The following is a 17186-nucleotide window of genomic DNA, read 5'->3' as shown; positions in this document are numbered from 1 at the left end:
TTAGAGGAGGGGCTAGGTAAGAATACATATTAGAATAGAGTAGAGAGGAGGGGCTAGGTAAGAATAAATATTAGAGTAGAGTAGAGAGGAGGGGCTAGGTAAGAATACATATTAGAGTAGAGAGGAGGGGCTAGGTAAGAATACATATTAGAGTAGAGTAGAGAGGAGGGGCTAGGTAAGAATAAATATTAGAGTAGAGTAGAGAGGAGGGGCTAGGTAAGAATACATATTAGAGTAGAGTAGAGAGGAGGGGCTAGGTAAGAATAAATATTAGAGTAGAGTAGAGAGGAGGGGCTAGGTAAGAATACATATTAGAGTAGAGTAGAGAGGAGGGGCTAGGTAAGAATAAATATTAGAGTAGAGAGGAGGGGCTAGGTAAGAATACATATTAGAGTAGAGTAGAGAGGAGGGGCTAGGTAAGAATAAATATTAGAGTAGAGTAGAGAGGAGGGGCTAGGTAAGAATAAATATTAGAGTAGAGTAGAGAGGAGGGGCTAGGTAAGAATAAATATTAGAGTAGAGAGGAGGGGCTAGGTAAGAATAAATATTAGAGTAGAGTAGAGAGGAGGGGCTAGGTAAGAATAAATATGCGAGTAGAGAGGAGGGGCTAGGTAAGAATACATATTAGAGTAGAGTAGAGAGGAGGGACTAGGTAAGAATACATATTAGAGTAGAGTAGAGAGGAGGGGCTTAGGTAAGAATAAATATTAGAGTAGAGAGGAGGGGCTAGGTAAGAATACATATTAGAGTAGAGTAGAGAGGAGGGGCTAGGTAAGAATAAATATTAGAGTAGAGAGGAGGGGCTAGGTAAGAATACATATTAAGAATAGAGTAGAGAGGAGGGGCTAGGTAAGAATAAATATTAGAGTAGAGAGGAGGGGCTAGGTAAGAATAAATATTAGAGTAGAGTAGAGAGGAGAGGAGGGGCTAGGTAAGAATAAATATTAGAGTAGAGAGGAGGGGCTAGGTAAGAATAAATATTAGAGTAGAGTAGAGAGGAGGGGCTAGGTAAAAATAAATATGAGAGTAGAGAGGAGGGGCTAGGTAAGAATACATATTAGAGTAGAGTAGAGAGGAGGGGCTAGGTAAGAATACATATTAGAGTAGAGTAGAGAGGAGGGGCTAGGTAAGAATAAATATTAGAGTAGAGAGGAGGGGCTAGGTAAGAATACATATTAGAGTAGAGTAGAGAGGAGGGGCTAGGTAAGAATAAATATTAGAGTAGAGTAGAGAGGAGGGGCTAGGTAAGAATAAATATTAGAGTAGAGAGGAGGGGCTAGGTAAGAATAAATATTAGAGTAGAGTAGAGAGGAGGGGCTAGGTACGAATAAATATGAGAGTAGAGAGGAGGGGCTAGGTAAGAATACATATTAGAGTAGAGTAGAGAGGAGGGGCTAGGTAAGAATAAATATTAGAGTAGAGAGGAGGGGCTAGGCAAGAATACATATTAGAGTAGAGTAGAGATGAGGGGCTAGGTAAGAATAAATATTAGAGTAGAGAGGAGGGGCTAGGTAAGAATAGATATTAGAGTAGAGTAGAGAGGAAGGGCTAGGTAAGAATAAATATTAGAGTAGAGTAGAGAGGAGGGGCTAGGTAAGAATACATATTAGAGTAGAGTAGAGAGGAGGGGCTAGGTAAGAATAAATATTAGAGTAGAGTAGAGAGGAGGGGCTAGGTAAGAATACATATTAGAGTAGAGTAGAGAGGAGGGGCTAGGTAAGAATAGATATTAAGAGTAGAGAGGAGGGGCTAGGTAAGAATACATATTAGAGTAGAGTAGAGAGGAGGGGCTAGGTAAGAATAAATATTAGAGTAGAGTAGAGAGGAGGGGCTAGGTAAGAATACATATTAGAGTAGAGTAGAGAGGAGGGGCTAGGTAAGAATACATATTAGAGTAGAGTAGAGAGGAGGGGCTAGGCAAGAATAAATATTAGAGTAGAGTAGAGAGGAGGGGCTAGGTAAGAATACATATTAGAGTAGAGTAGAGAGGAGGGGCTAGGTAAGAATACATATTAGAGTAGAGTAGAGAGGAGGGGCTGGGTAAGAATAAATATTAGAGTAGAGTAGAGAGGAGGGGCTAGGCAAGAATAAATATTAGAGTAGAGTAGAGAGGAAGGGCTAGGTGAGAATACATATTAGAGTAGAGTAGAGAGGAGGGGCTAGGTAAGAATAAATATTAGAGTAGAGTAGAGAGGAGGGGCTAGGCAAGAATAAATATTAGAGTAGAGTAGAGAGGAGGGGCTAGGTAAGAATACATATTAGAGTAGAGTAGAGAGGAGGGGCTAGGTAAGAATACATATTAGAGTAGAGTAGAGAGGAGGGGCTAGGTAAGAATACATATTAGAGTAGAGTAGAGAGGAGGGGCTAGGTAAGAATAAATATTAGAGTAGAGTAGAGAGGAGGGGCTAGGTAAGAATACATATTAGAGTAGAGTAGAGAGGAGGGGCTAGGTAAGAATAGATATTAAGAGTAAAGAGGAGGGGCTAGGTAAGAATACATATTAGAGTAGAGTAGAGAGGAGGGGCTAGGTAAGAATAAATATTAGAGTAGAGTAGAGAGGAGGGGCTAGGTAAGAATACATATTAGAGTAGAGTAGAGAGGAGGGGCTAGGTAAGAATACATATTAGAGTAGAGTAGAGAGGAGGGGCTAGGCAAGAATAAATATTAGAGTAGAGTAGAGAGGAGGGGCTAGGTAAGAATAAATATTAGAGTAGAGAGGAGGGGCTAGGTAAGAATACATATTAGAGTAGAGTAGAGAGGAGGGGCTAGGTAAGAATACATATTAGAGTAGAGTAGAGAGGAGGGGCTAGGTAAGAATAAATATTAGAGTAGAGTAGAGAGGAGGGGCTAGGTAAGAATAAATATTAGAGTAGAGTAGAGAGGAGGGGCTAGGCAAGAATAAATATTAGAGTAGAGTAGAGAGGAGGGGCTAGGTAAGAATACATATTAGAGTAGAGTAGAGAGGAGGGGCTAGGTAAGAATACATATTAGAGTAGAGTAGAGAGGAGGGGCTAGGCAAGGAAATGAAAAAGGTAGAAGCTTTTTTCTTGAATAAACACCGGAGCTACAGGCCGTGGCGCTACAGACAGCGCAGTGAGCGCACCGAGTGGATCGTTTCTAATTAAAGGATGGATCGTAGAACTGCAATGGAAACCAAAGGTCACAGTTACATATGGGTTTAACAAAATTACAGCCTCAACATCCACGACACAGAATTCCAATGCAATTCAGAGCAGATGAGATCAATTTAGACTTGATTCCAACAGACTCCAGTACAGTATGCATAATCAAACTCAGATCATTCTTTTTACATTCATGTTTTTACATTTTAGGCATTTATAGTAGCCGATACCCTTATCCTGAGTGACTTGTGTACAGTATATATTGCTGCAAAGGGAGAAACATATCAACCTCTCAGTCCTTAATTCATACTACTAAAGACTACTATTATTATGCGGGGGGGGGGGGGGGGGAATGTACCGTAAAATGCTATAATATTAATTACCGTAGATTTTTGAATTATAAAAGACTGCATCGCTATATAAAATTTCTGATATCTCCCAAACCTATCACTTACAATTAGTGCAACTGTACAATACGCTCCAATTCCTAGTTCATTCCTTGGTCATGTTTTGTGTTTTTTGAGAACTCAGAGATGTCACTCTCACCCCAAGTGTTGTGTTTCTATAAGCCTCTTGTTGTTTTATGGTCTCATCTGCACAAATGAGTCATTTTCCTCTCTTTTCTCTGTGTTTTCCATTGTTATTTTCTCATCGAGTCTTTTTAAAATCATTCTGCTTCTATGGTTTATCGCTTAAAATAAATAAAGCTAAGCTAAAGCTGTTATTTAAAGCCTCTTCCACTAGTGCAGCAGGGAAAGCCGTTATGTAATGATGAGGGTAATAGACGCGGGGAAGTAAGGCGAGGCTAAGCTGCTTACCTGGACGGGGAGGCATCCTGCACGGGCACGGCCGGCGGCTTGTCGGTTAGCCTCAGGGGCGCGAACTGCGGTGAGGGAGAGCGCACTCTGTCTGCCGAGGGAACGGGCAGAGCGAGCGTCCTGGAGGAGAGAGGGGATGAAGACTCCTCTCTTTCTGCATCTCCTTTGCTCATGTCTGGTCCGTCCGATGTCCCGCCGAGGGGAGGGGAGCTGGCCGGGGCGGGGCCCACCGACGGGCTGCAGCCCTGGGCAGTCGCATGGCGCTGGGTGTCTGGCTGGGGGCCGGAGCCGGACAGGGGCTGGAGTGCCGCTGCCTCCGCCTGGACGCCAGGGAGGAATTCCTGGGAGGAGGATGTGGTTTCTGGGCCTAAATGGGGCCTGGGCGGCAGCAGGAGGCCCTTAGTCTGGGGAAGCTGGGAAGCTGGGCCGGGGCTGTAGCTGGGAGGGTCCGGGGAGAGCGTGGTGTGGGAGAGGCTGGCAGCGTCTGGTCTGGGTCTGTGGTCAGGCAGGCCTGGGACTGGGCCATCCCTGCCCTGGGTGTCGCTCCTGGGAACAAACAAGGCAGGCTGTGGGCAGTGGTCAGGCTGGCCTGGCTGGTATCGCACCCTGCTCTCCAGCTTTCCCCTGCAAGATGAGACGGGATGAGAACAAGACTAGCTTCAGTAGTCCCTGGGATGAGAACAAGACTAGCTTCAGTAGTCCCTGGGTGGAAAAGGACTAGCTTCAGTAGTCCCTGGGTGGAAAAAGACTAGCTTCAGTAGTCCCTGGGATGAGAACAAGACTAGCTTCATTAGTCCCTGGGGTGAGAACAAGACTAGCTTCAGTAGTCCCTGGGATGAGAACAAGACTAGCTTCATTAGCCCCTGGGATGAGAACAAGACTAGCTTCATTAGTCCCTGGGGTGAGAACAAGACTAGCTTAATTAGTCCCTGGGGTGAGAACAAGACTAGCTTCATTAGTCCCTGGGGTGAGAACAAGACTATCTTCATTAGTCCCTGGGGTGAGAACAAGACTATCTCCATTAGTCCCTGGGGTGAGAACAAGACTAGCTTCATTAGTCCCTGGGGTGAGAACAAGACTATCTTCATTAGTCCCTGGGGTGAGAACAAGACTATCTTAATTAGTCCCTGGGGCAAGAACAAGACTATCTTAATTAGTCCCTGGGGCGAGAACAAGACTAGCTTCATTAGTCCCTGGGGTGAGAACAAGACTATCTTCATTAGTCCCTGGGGTGAGAACAAGACTATCTTCATTAGTCCCTAGGGTGAGAACAAGACTATCTTAATTAGTCCCTGGGGCGAGAACAAGACTAGCTTCATTAGTCCCTGGGGTGAGAACAAGACTATCTTCATTAGTCCCTGGGGTGAGAACAAGACTAGCTTCATTAGTCCCTGGGGTGAGAACAAGACTATCTTCATTAGTCCCTGGGGTGAGAACAAGACTAGCTTCATTAGTCCCTGCGGTGAGAACAAGACTAGCTTCATTAGTCCCTGGGGTGAGAACAAGACTAGCTTCATTAGTCCCTGGGGTGAGAACAAGACAAGCTTCATTAGTCCCTGGGGTGAGAACAAGACTAGCTTCATTAGTCCCTGGGGTGAGAACAAGACAAGCTTCATTAGTCCCTGGGGTGAGAACAAGACTAGCTTCATTAGTCCCTGGGGTGAGAACAAGACTAGCTTCATTAGTCCCTGGGGTGAGAACAAGACTAGCTTCATTAGTCCCTGGGGTGAGAACAAGACTAGCTTCGGTCTGAGAGAGACAAAAGTCACTGCTGCCCACAGTACAGGCATATAAGAAACCTAGCAAACATTTTGACATCGAATAGAAGTTAAGACATTTCCAATAGCACAATGAAAGGTGAAATGACATACTGTATGTACCCATTACTTGCATCGTTTCAATCGACCTAAATATCTTTCTATCAGAAAGATCTTTCTATATCAGAAAGATCTTTCTAAATATCTTTCTATCAGAAAGATATAATTATTTATTTATTTATTTACTTGACCGTTCTATGTTATGCCATTGTGGAAATGTTGTTTGTTAGGGTTGATGTTAACTTGGCTGCCTCCTGCATGTCACTCTGTACATGTTCCACTTCCATGCTCCTTCACATTTTGTAGTGCTTGTTGTTCAGTAGTTTGTCACTTTGGATAAAAGTGTCTGCTAAATGACATATTGTAATGTAATGTATTTGGCAGCGGTACCAAGAGGAGCTTGTATCTATTCAGCTTACAGTTGGAAAGCTATACCTTCTTCCTGATGGCATCAACTCACACTCCATAAAGAGAGCAGGAGTTTGATCAAGTGATTTTCCTGGCTGACCTAGTAACCACAGCTTTCTCAAGAAGTTTCCCCGAAGCAGAAAAACAAGTCGGCTTCAGGTTAGTCCAACTGAGTCACACTGATGGTTTCAGTTAAAAAAAAAAAAAAAATCAAAGGCTTTGATTCCACAACTCTGAAAGTCCATTTTGGAAATTTTTTGCCAACTGAAATTAATTATTCCTCAGTATTTATAAAACGGATTATTCTATGAGTGGACAATAAACAACAACAACAATGTGAAGGAGTGTTTCTTGGGTGTTTTTCTTTTACCTCCATTGGTGTTCGTTGGGAAAGGATCAGAGTAAAAAGATTAGAAATTCCAGGGCACTCGCGTGATAAGTTAAAAAGCATTTATTTCATTAGGGGCCTTTGAAAATCCTCACTGCGACCTACAGTATGTGTTTATCAGGCCATCAAAGTCTTCAGGGTCTGATGATTCAATCCTCAGACAGGAGACAACTATTTTACACCATCTGAATTCATTTTGTAGAAATAATTTTTCCAAACAATACATATATAAAATAATCCACCTTGACATTCATTAATAAAAGGTTTTTACATAGTGACAGCCCTGCTATTCTCCGCTAACCTATTGGTTGATGTTTTTCTTTGGACACCATTAGCGGCTACGACGCCTATTGCCTCGACTAGGCATTTGGGGAGCAAAGAGTGAGCGTGTGTTACAATCCAGACAACCTGAGCTACCAGTGTGATAGCCAAAGAGAGAGATTGGATTACACCTGAGGTAGAGCCAGAGCCAGGATGCCTTCAAGTAAATTGTGACATTTTCATATAAATAAATGTATGTTTTGCAGCTGTCTATCTCCAACTGACGCGCGCACACACACGCACACACACACACACACACACACACACACACACACACACGATCCAAGCTATATCTAGATCATGAAAGCTTTTCCATTGTGTGTTCTAAACACCTGAGGGCTGCTCTCCTTCCTGAGAAAAATCCTCAGTCACACAGGAAGTGATGCGTTTTACATTTCCAGTTTGTTAAACAGAAGAACTAGGTAGTTAGCATGAGCAGCGACAGCCACCATGAATGAACAGGCAAAGAAAAGAGCGCCACCTATATCAACTCAAACCTAAGCTCCGCCCACTCTGTTTGATTGACAGGTGACATATGCCATAGATCACCTGTCAATCAAACAGAGTGAGAGACAGAGAGATAGATTATATGGGATTACATCAATCAACGCTTAGCAACAAACTCAAGGACTCAAGGACACTAACTTTGTTGTGTCCATATGCCACAGTGGAATTGAAATCAGAAAATTCGCCAGCCACTTTCACAATTGGCACATTCAGTCCTTAACTCTCCACCGTGATAGCTGATGTGTGGTGAGCGTTCTGGCGCAAAGCGTTCTACCCCAGAGCGTTCTGGGGTACAGTGGCGCAGTCGGTAGCGCTGTCGCCTCACAGTTAGAAGGTCCTGAGTTCGATTCTCGCCTGGGACACTGTGAGCGCTGTGGTTGTGTTCCCCCCCATATCCTCAGTGCCTACTGCCCAGGTGGGTTATCTCGTCGTAAGGGCCTTTCTCTCTGTGTGGAGTTTGCATGTTCTCCCCGTACCCCCCAGGGGGTTCCTCCGTATATAACCCCCCCACTAAAAACATGGAGAAGATCAGATCGTCATCGTCATCCGACCAGTGACAACAACATCCGAAGTTGGTCCCCGGGCGCTGTACGAGAAAGCGACCACTGCTCCTGGCCTGCCCCTCGGAGGAAAGGACATGCCTGGATGGGTTAAATGCAGAGGACACTTTTCACCGGCCACCGTCAGCATGAGTGTGTTGTGGCCGCATGCATGTATTCTGCTGTTCGTGTGACAATAAAAGACGGGCTTGTCCGTTATGAGAGTTTTCAAACTGGCTGCCGTGCATCACCAAGGTGGGTGCTACACATCGGTGGTGGATGAGTTGAGTTCCCTCCCCTGATATGTGTAGCACTTTGAGTGTCTTGAAAGGCGCTATATAAATCCAATCAATTATTATTATTATTACAATTTCACAATTTTACCAGACAAGTAGAATTTTATAGAGTCGAATAGGGCCTCCAGATGATGGTTGCTTACTTGCCAAAATGGCTAGTAGAGTAATCACAACCAACAATTTACATTTGGCTGGTGACTGGTGGAGAGCTGAGATGATCTTCTTGCACATCTTGTCTACTAACAAGGTGCATGATGGGATAGGCAACTAACACTGGGAAAGAGGAAATTGGAGCAACACATTTGTATTGTTAAGAAGATGCATTAGTGCAACGCATGCCAAAATGAAATTCTTGTTCTCATTAACGTAGGCCTACTGAAAGTCCTGCTCGAATTTCCTCTTTAGAGGGGGTGAATGCTGTTCTAGGGATTAATTTCACCATTTGACCATGAAAATGATCACATACTGTACAGTACTCGACACCGGCCCAAAGACAAAGTGATACAGTACTCAACACCAGTGATATGCTCCCCGCCCGCCACAAATCACTTATTCGGCACACACTTATGTAAATGGGGGTGTAGTTTACCATGTACTGTATGTCAGTGGGAATAACAGCGTCCTATGAGATACCGTTCACCTCAACATGAGCTCCAACAAAAGGGGACCATGTTGGAAAGAGATCTAATATGACAGAGGGAGATCATATCATTTCAGCCCAGGAAAACTGAGACCTGCTCTCTTTCTGCTCAGAAAACCAACCTCTCACCAACCCACTACATTCCACATTTACATTCAACATCATGGGCATCTCGCAGACGTCTCAGAGCAACGAACCTCTACCTGGTAGAGGTTCAGGGTTTTTGCTAAAGGACACGTAGGTGTTGATGGACACATTGGAAAGTGCTGGGATCAAACTGTGACCTTTCTTTTACCGGATGACCTCTTTAACCTCCAGGACGCACCCCCCTGTGACCCTTCAGTTTGACAGGAAACTGACGCTTTTATTGGGTCAACACTGTAGCTGTACTGAGTGTTCAAAACAAAATAACTCAACAGCAAAGAGTTGGGGGCATCCGGGTAGTGTAGTGGTACGGTTCCCTGCCTACCAACACGAGGGTCAGCTTGACCAAGTGTCCATACAGGCACAATTGGCTTGTGTCTGCGGGTGGGAAGCCGGATTAAGGGCATGTGTCCTGGTCATTGCACTACTGCCTCCATCGAGGCACCTGTTCTGGGGGGGTGGATAGTGTGATCCTCCCACGCACTATGTCCTTCCGGTGAAAAGAAGCGGCTGGCGAATGCACATGTATCGGAGGAAGCATGTGCTGGGGCCCCCTCCCAGCACATGCGTCATCCATGCTTTATCGGATCGGGGGGGGGGCTTGATTAAAAAAATAAAAACTAAGTTTGCTATTTTCTCTTGGAGTGAGATGTCTTTATAAACCCCTTGGGATTTCATAATCTCACCTGCAAGATTTGGATTTCTTCTCACCAGGGAGCATCATTCCAGTGTGCAGGTACTGTATTTTCATATCTTCTCTTTGCTGATTCATGGTGTACTAACTAGAAGCTAGTCTACTTTTTTTGGATGAGCATACACAATTTTTTCTGCTTATATTGTTTATATGTGCAAATAAACAAAACCTTAATCTCACCTGGCAGTGCAACTGCTCTGTTGGCCCTGTTTTAGCTCCATGTATGGGTTATGAACAGGGTCTCTCCAAGGCTCAGGAGTACTCTGGAAAGAAAGGAAACATTGAGTCTTTCTCTGCAGAATTATGCACATACATCTTGTGGAAAAATAGTCACTGCCTCATATTCCTTTGACTTCTCAATTGAAAGTGCAAAATATTAAAAGATGCAACAGGAGCTAATCTAAAATGGTTTTTTTTTACAACAATTTTTTAGAAGCAAATGTCTCATCAAACAGTTACCTCAAAAAGACTCCGTATGCCGTTTGTCATTCTGCTGCGATTATACAAAATGGCAATCTATTTTTCTGAAAATCGTAAGTATTCCTCTTGTCTACTCATTCAGTATTAAGCTATAAATAGGCACATCACGGGCTCACCTGTGCATAGAAGTCTGCAGAGGGAGAAGACCGGGATCTTTCGTGGATGCAGACAGCTATCTCCCCTGCGTCTGCATCCAAGATGTTCTCTGCTGAGTGATATCTTCCTTGTGTCTTTGCCTCCGACGGCTTCCTCTGCTTGCTCCAGGTGGCCTGGTACTCAGCGAAGGTCCCCAGCCTCTGTTGCTCTAGCAAGACCTGCCCAGGGCTGAGGTAGTTGGGGTCTGAGCCTGGGTGAGCCTTCTGAGGTTCTACAGAGAGAGCTCTCACTTTGGGCTTGCCTGCCTCACCAAGGTCTGAGCCTGAGCTGAGTTGACCGGGCTTGGGCACGGGTCTGGAAAAGGCTGGTTTGGCCTCAAAGAACTTCCTCCGCTCTCCAAAGGAACCCATGTGAGGCTCCCCCTCCACTCCCACCTTGTCTATCTTGTCTGGCTCTGAGAACGAGTGTATCCTCTTGGCCAGGGGGAAGCGCTTACGGCCTCCGATGCGGGAGAGGTGGCCATTGGAGGGTTTTACTACCGGGGTCTCCACTCCGAGGGGTTCTAGATCTCGTCTCTGGAAGGAGGTGGCCTGGAGGACCCTGGCCTGCGCCTCCTTCAGGTGGTCCTTATAGGTGTTGGAGAAGGAGCCACCAGAAGTTACGGAGGTCTCCATGGACGTCCATTCCTCGCTGTCCTCGTCCTCAGCATTGCAAGTCAGGGTGGCAGCACTGCGGCTCTTCTGCAGCTGTGCGCGCTTCTGCTGGATCTCATTGCGGAGGGCGGTGGCATAGCGATCGCTCCGCCGACCTGCTTTTCCAGCACTGGTAGCCACGGCATCTCCTGTATCCTGGGTGGAAATGCTGCTGGCGTTGTTGGTGGCTGGTTGCCTCTCAGCCAGGCTGCGACATTCCTGCGTCAGAGAGTGGAGCAGAGGCGTCTTCAGCGGGGATATTCGGTGGTCTTCTTGGGGCACCCATGGGTCCTGGTGCCTTGGAAGACTGACCTTATGATCATTACTGTGATGAGTTGGGGAGTGTCTTTTGATGTCATTCAAATGTCCCTCGCCTCTCTTTGTGCTGTCCTCTGGGCTGCTGCTCTGAACAGATGCAGACAGTTCAGATGCCGGGTGCTCGTACAGTAGACCGTTCCCTAACTGGGAATGGCCGTTGCGCTCCTTACCGTCAACATAAGGCAGCTGGGACTGAGGTAGAGAGTACTTTGTCTTATTATTGGTCCTCAGGGAACTTACAAAGCTTCGGTCATTGCTGTTCACCCAGTGGGGTTTCTCTGATTCCCCCCTGTGGCCCTCTGCCTTGCCCTGCCTGGCCTGGTTATCAACTGCCTGGCCTGGCTGCTTGGTTGCAATGCAGTAGTATCTGGTGTGGCCCCCATTCTCCAAGTTTGAGTTCACTGCAGCACTCGCCGTGGATGCCATAGAGTGCTTGACTGCCTGTTTGCGGCTGGAGGCGTTGGTGGGGAGATCCTGGAGGCTGCGATAGTAGCTTCCCACGCTCTGAGGCTTGGTTTGAGGAGCCGACCTGGTCTGCAGGTAGAAGGGGTTTTCGTCACTGTACTGCCTCTGGTGGTTGGGCAGACAAGCAAAATGAGACTGGGTCTGTCTAACATCGTTGCTGGACAGAGAGAAGAGTTTGTTGGGGTGCAGCTGGTTGTGGTTGTGGTCGGGGTGGAGGAAGTCTTTGGTTTGAAGGGGGTTCAAGCTACGTCTGGTCTCAGAGCTTTTCTCCTGGTGGGGGACAGTATGGTGGGCTTTGAGAGAATTCTGGTCATTAGCTTCATTCAGTCTATCCACTGCTCTACCATGGCTCTTTGTTTGACTAGCAGGCCCTTCGGGGTAAGGGAACACCTTAGTAGCAGCAAAACTGTCACTACGCAGGGGAGGAAGTGGAGGAGGAGGAGACTGGGACTTTTTCCTCTCTGGCACCTGCCACACTGGGCCAACGCCGGCCCTGCCTACACCAGGGACCCGAGAGGCAGGCTGCTCCTCTGCCCGGGGCCCCTCCCATCCTCCGTTCCCCAGCGACGGCTGGAGGTACCTGGGGCGCTCGGCCTGCCTGTGCCCCTCACTCTGCAGGCCCTTAAAGAAAATGTTTTCCGTACTTGTGCCCTTCCTATTAGACAGGCAAGGGTCAGGAGCAGGAGGGCTGGAGCCGCTGGAGAAACAGCTGAACCCGGGCTCTCTTTTGCTCCCTCCTCCAGGGAGAGGTTCTGTGCTATTTGTGTATTTAGTGGGGGAGAGGCGGCCTGGTGGGTAGGGATGAGAGGGACGCTCCATTCTCTCCATGTTATTCACTGAGCTGAACTGGCTGGATAGCTGATGCAGGTTACTCTGGTCCCCTTGGCTGGACAATTCTTTGGACCTGGTAAATAATGTCAGATAATAAAAATAAAAAAAAATTGGACATCCTCAATGTGTTCAACAGAAAAAATTTCCATATTACGTATCTAGATTCTGAGAACAGACACGGTGGCAAATAAACATTAGCCAGCAGCCAAATCCTGATCAATTTGGCTGGTGGCTTGCAGGTTTGTCCACTACTAGTAGCCACTAGCCTAATAGCATGCTATCACCTAGGCTCTTTCCTATTCTAAAGAGCATTTTAGTGAGTGCGATCGTAAAAGTACTGTAAGATAAGATCCGAGCCTCACCTTGCTTCATGTTTTGTCTGCCAGATGGGTGCTGGGGTGGCCTGTCTCCCGGCGGGCTCTGACTCCTCTTCTGTCAGCTTGGAGGAGTGCCAGGAGTGAGGCCGCGAGACTGGACCATTCTTTCTGTAGAGGAGAAAGGCAGGGGAAACTGTTACAGAACACCAAGGGAGTATTTCAGGGCGTTAAAGATTCACGATAGAGTACTTTAATACAATTTGTCCAACTGACCCTTGTCTGAGAAGATTTTTTGGTGGTTAGATAGGATTAAGTATTGAATTGCACCATTGTATGTTGACACAAATCCAAAATATGGCTTGATTCATACATTTCCACCTTGTGAAATAATTACAATCTCATTATCATGTTGCTGGGGAGTCGCGAGCCGCAGAATTTCTTCAAGGACCAAGTTTGAGCAAATTTCTGTTCGCATAATTCTACAGTGCAGTGATTATCAAACAGCCAGGAATTAGGTATGATCTTAAATAAATATTCATACTTAAGCAACAAGACGAGGAGGTGCAACAATTCTCAGATAAAAACAAATTATATTCCATTATCTGTTAAATCTTTGACCTTGTTTGACCTTTTTAGTTAAAACATCATATTTCAGTTGATTGGGTTGTTTGTCCAGAAAAACAACCCAAACAACCAAAGCAATGTTTTCAGCTGAAGAGGCATTTTTCAAATTGAAATATTCACCATTGGAACTAAGCTCAAATTTGGTATTGGATGATCAAATTCATTCCCATACTTTTCCAGACCATACCAAAAAGGTTCCTCCTAGAAAACAGAATACTAACATTGCTCAAAACCTGGTGTCTTATCAGTCAGTCAATCAATCAATCAATCAATCAATCAATCAATCAATCAATTAATCAATCAATCAATCAGTGGTGTAATTACTGTACACCTCGTACAAACTCACACATACCCCTTGGAGCGGTTCTTCCTGGAAAGCATGATGGAAAGAAGAAGTGTAATTTATTAAGTTATATAACTAAATTCAGCAGAAAATATGAAACTAGAGATGAGAAAACTAGAAAACAAACACTAAAGTTAAATCTCACAGGAACTGAAAACTAGAAAACAAACAGTAAAGTTAAATCTCACATGAACTGAAAACGACGACAAAACCAACAAACAGGATGAAACAAGATCAGCATCAAGTTTGGGACAAAAACGACTACGAACTTGCAAAGTACAACTAGGTCAGGGGAGCACAGAGCACGATGGACGACATCGATGGCTAAAGAGCACTTGCGTTCACCAAACACTAAGCACCAAACGGGGAAGGTCTGGGGTCGACATTCCCGTCCCGCCGTACCTCATAGAGCTTCGCAAAATCTTGGTGAGAAAGCTCCTGGCCACACGAACCTCATTTTCTGACGCCATTGTGCCGGGCGATACGATGTCAACCATTTTCCCCTTCCTGAGCGGCAAAGGAGGAGGAAAAGACATCTGCATCAAACTAACTGAAGTGGTTTGTTTCAAAGCGACATAGACACAAATGTGAAGAAAGCGAGACCTTCTCTAAATACAATGATGTATAAGAAAAAAGAAATGATTCACCTTTTTAAAGTAGGGCTTCGTAACCATGACCCATATGGAGAGTCAAGAGTCTGCAAGTTTTACTTCCAACCAAATACTACAGCAAGCTCATTCCACTGATATACACCCCTTCAACCAGCGAACGAGAACTACTACTTTTGAAATCACCTGTGAAGTTTTCTGCCTTTTTCACACCTAGAAGGATGTTAGCCATCTCTAATGGAGAATAATGGATTTTCAGTTATTTTGGTGACATATCCTCCAAATAACGGCCCAAGTCTGTATTAACATAAAGATAAATTGAACTTTATTTTGAAATTAGGTACTGTAGTAGGCCATTATTCAGTAAAAGTAAAATACTTTCCAGACCATGAATATCAGATTTACCACCCATTTTTATACCATTGACTATAGGATAACAATATCACTGTTTTCCTGTAATATGTTAAATCTGAAAAATGTTAAAATGGTACACTGATCTTATTTCCTAAATCATGATTAAGCGAGCTCTAGCTAACAAAGCGCTGAAAGGCCTTAATCTCCAAGAAATCCAGGAAGTAAGGCCCGCAGGCTCGCCAAATCTGCCTTCAATCATTTCCGTGGGTACAGGATCAGAAACCCAAGCAGCACTGCCTCTGCAAAAGAAGACATGGGAGTATGGTTCCCAGGTGCAGTGGTTTACCAATACAAAAAGGATGTTATAAACATCAAACGTCTGCCTTCTCTGATTTGTAGCTGATATGTTTTGTGTTACTACATATTTATCTATTAAGTTTAATAGTGTGAAATTTGCTACTTTCATTGAAAGCCTATGTTTGTTTGTTTTTTTAGTTTTTTGGGGGGCATTTGCCTTTATTAGACAGGACAGTAGGCAGACAAGAAAGTTGGGGAGAGAGAGAGGGGATGACATGTGGCAAAGGACCTCGGGATTCGAACCCGCGTCGGCCGCACGAAGAACTGAGCCTCTGTGGTACGCGTGCTACCAGGTGAGACACCAGGACGCACAAAGCCCATATACTATAAGTTACAAGATTCATACGAGATTCATGGTAGATTTTTGTTTAAGTCTCATTTGTATGGGTAGCTTTGTTTTTGCATAGTATCGTACTTCGCTTGACATAAGAAAATTAAAACGTAATACAGATTATTTTAAGATTCTACACACATCCTCTGCATTTGACCCAACTCCAGTTCTTTTGCCAGTGCCTTGGTCAGGGGCATTGACAGGAGTTTTAACCCTAACATACATGTGTTTGATGGTAGGAGGAAACCGGGAGTACCTGGAGGAAAACCACACGAACACGAGGAGAACATGCAAAAACAATTGCGGTAAAAAATAAATCTAGATTCATGAAAATGCCAATTTAGAAAAGTGTGTTGTCAACTTTTTTTTTTAACTACTGTAGGCCTATGTACAGAAAAATCCTGTCGAATATGAAAAATAAAGAAATCACCCAATCTACTTTTGCTTTACAGTAATGTTAAGTAAACCGGCATCTGATGCTCCCAAACAGCAACTTTGAACACATTTCTTCAAGCATTCTGATATGTTTGGAGGCATCAAGTCATTTAATGCCTTTAAAAACGAGTGATTTTTTTAAAATAAATGCAAAGTAGTCAATAGAGGTATATCCACTCTTTTAAGGAAATAAGGAGTGCATTATTATAATCAAGGTGAGAAAAACAACAACACCTTGATGAACTTCAGCTAAATGTGTTTTGGACATTTTCAAATATGTTCCCCTTTTTGTTGTTCTGCAACTTTACTCCAAAACACAACTATTCAAGATGTTTTCTTTCCGAGTCCTACAAGTTGAAATTGTTGCACCAAAGTGACCCATCACTGTCAGACTGAAGTCCATGGCTCTCACGCTGAAACCTTAACCCTGCCGGCCCTCCACGGAGACCCTGCATTCTTTAGCCAGAGGAATGCAGGGAGGTATTTCCCCCCGCCATACCCCTCGCTTAAGTGGGACATCTATGTTGGCCATCTCCCAGAATTCCAGTGGGAAGTAGTGGGATAAAGGAAGTGTGCCTCCCTTTTTCTGCTGTTATACCTACTTTCAAGATTCAAGATTGATTTTAATAGCCGTCGTGTGTAATCAGATTACAAACGAGGAATTTGACTTAGTGCAAGTATGCAGCGCAGCGATCACATCAATAGAAAATGGAGCAAACAGAAAACAATCTCAAACTAGAAGTGCCCTCGGAGAGTGCAGACCTCCGCCAAGGCTAATACTCCATTCTGCTATGATATGCAAATTTTGTGAGTCGGATCAGAACCCTAACCCACCAACATCCCCCCAGCCACTGCCCCTACCCCTACCCCTACCCCTACCCACCCCTCGAATCCTGAATCTCTCCGACCTTCCTATCCCTAGCTACGGCCCCTTTTCCATGGCCCCGATCGGATGCGCTCCGAAATGTAATGGGTTCTTCCTTGGCACCTGCTACACCCTCCCATCAAGTTTCATGAAAATCGGCCCACTAGTTTTTCCGTAATCCTGCTTCTGATGCCTTTACTAGAAACTAAATGGCTAAATAAATCAGTCAGTGATGGAGAGTACCAAACATGTATTTATGTGAAAATGCCAGATTATTCTTTTAGCTCTCCACCCATGAGATGCAGAAGAGACAGACTGATAAAGTGAGAGTTAGGTTGCAGCCTCCAAACAAGTGTCGCCCACAATGGAAATGCAA

At 44.8% G+C, this 17186-nt stretch overlaps 1 protein-coding gene across 1 annotated transcript in view; it reads right to left on the bottom strand.

The window, feature by feature from the left end:
* The window catches only part of LOC310773158 (protein Shroom2-like), a gene marked incomplete at both ends in the record, with an annotated part of 43086 nt that overhangs the window by 7762 nt on the left and 18138 nt on the right, over positions 1-17186 (bottom strand). The window contains 4 exons of the mRNA XM_083633068.1: positions 3941-4564; positions 9875-9957; positions 10291-12649; positions 12939-13061. Coding sequence (XP_083489194.1) covers positions 3941-4564; positions 9875-9957; positions 10291-12649; positions 12939-13061 — 3189 coding nt within the window. The remainder of the gene's footprint in view (positions 1-3940; positions 4565-9874; positions 9958-10290; positions 12650-12938; positions 13062-17186) is intronic.

This window comes from Poromitra crassiceps (assembly GCF_964638095.1).
Source record: "Poromitra crassiceps genome assembly, chromosome: 3".
Classification (NCBI taxonomy): Eukaryota; Metazoa; Chordata; class Actinopteri; order Beryciformes; family Melamphaidae; genus Poromitra; species Poromitra crassiceps.
Note: the sequence above shows the minus strand (reverse complement) of the source record. Positions and strands in the feature narration are given on the sequence as shown.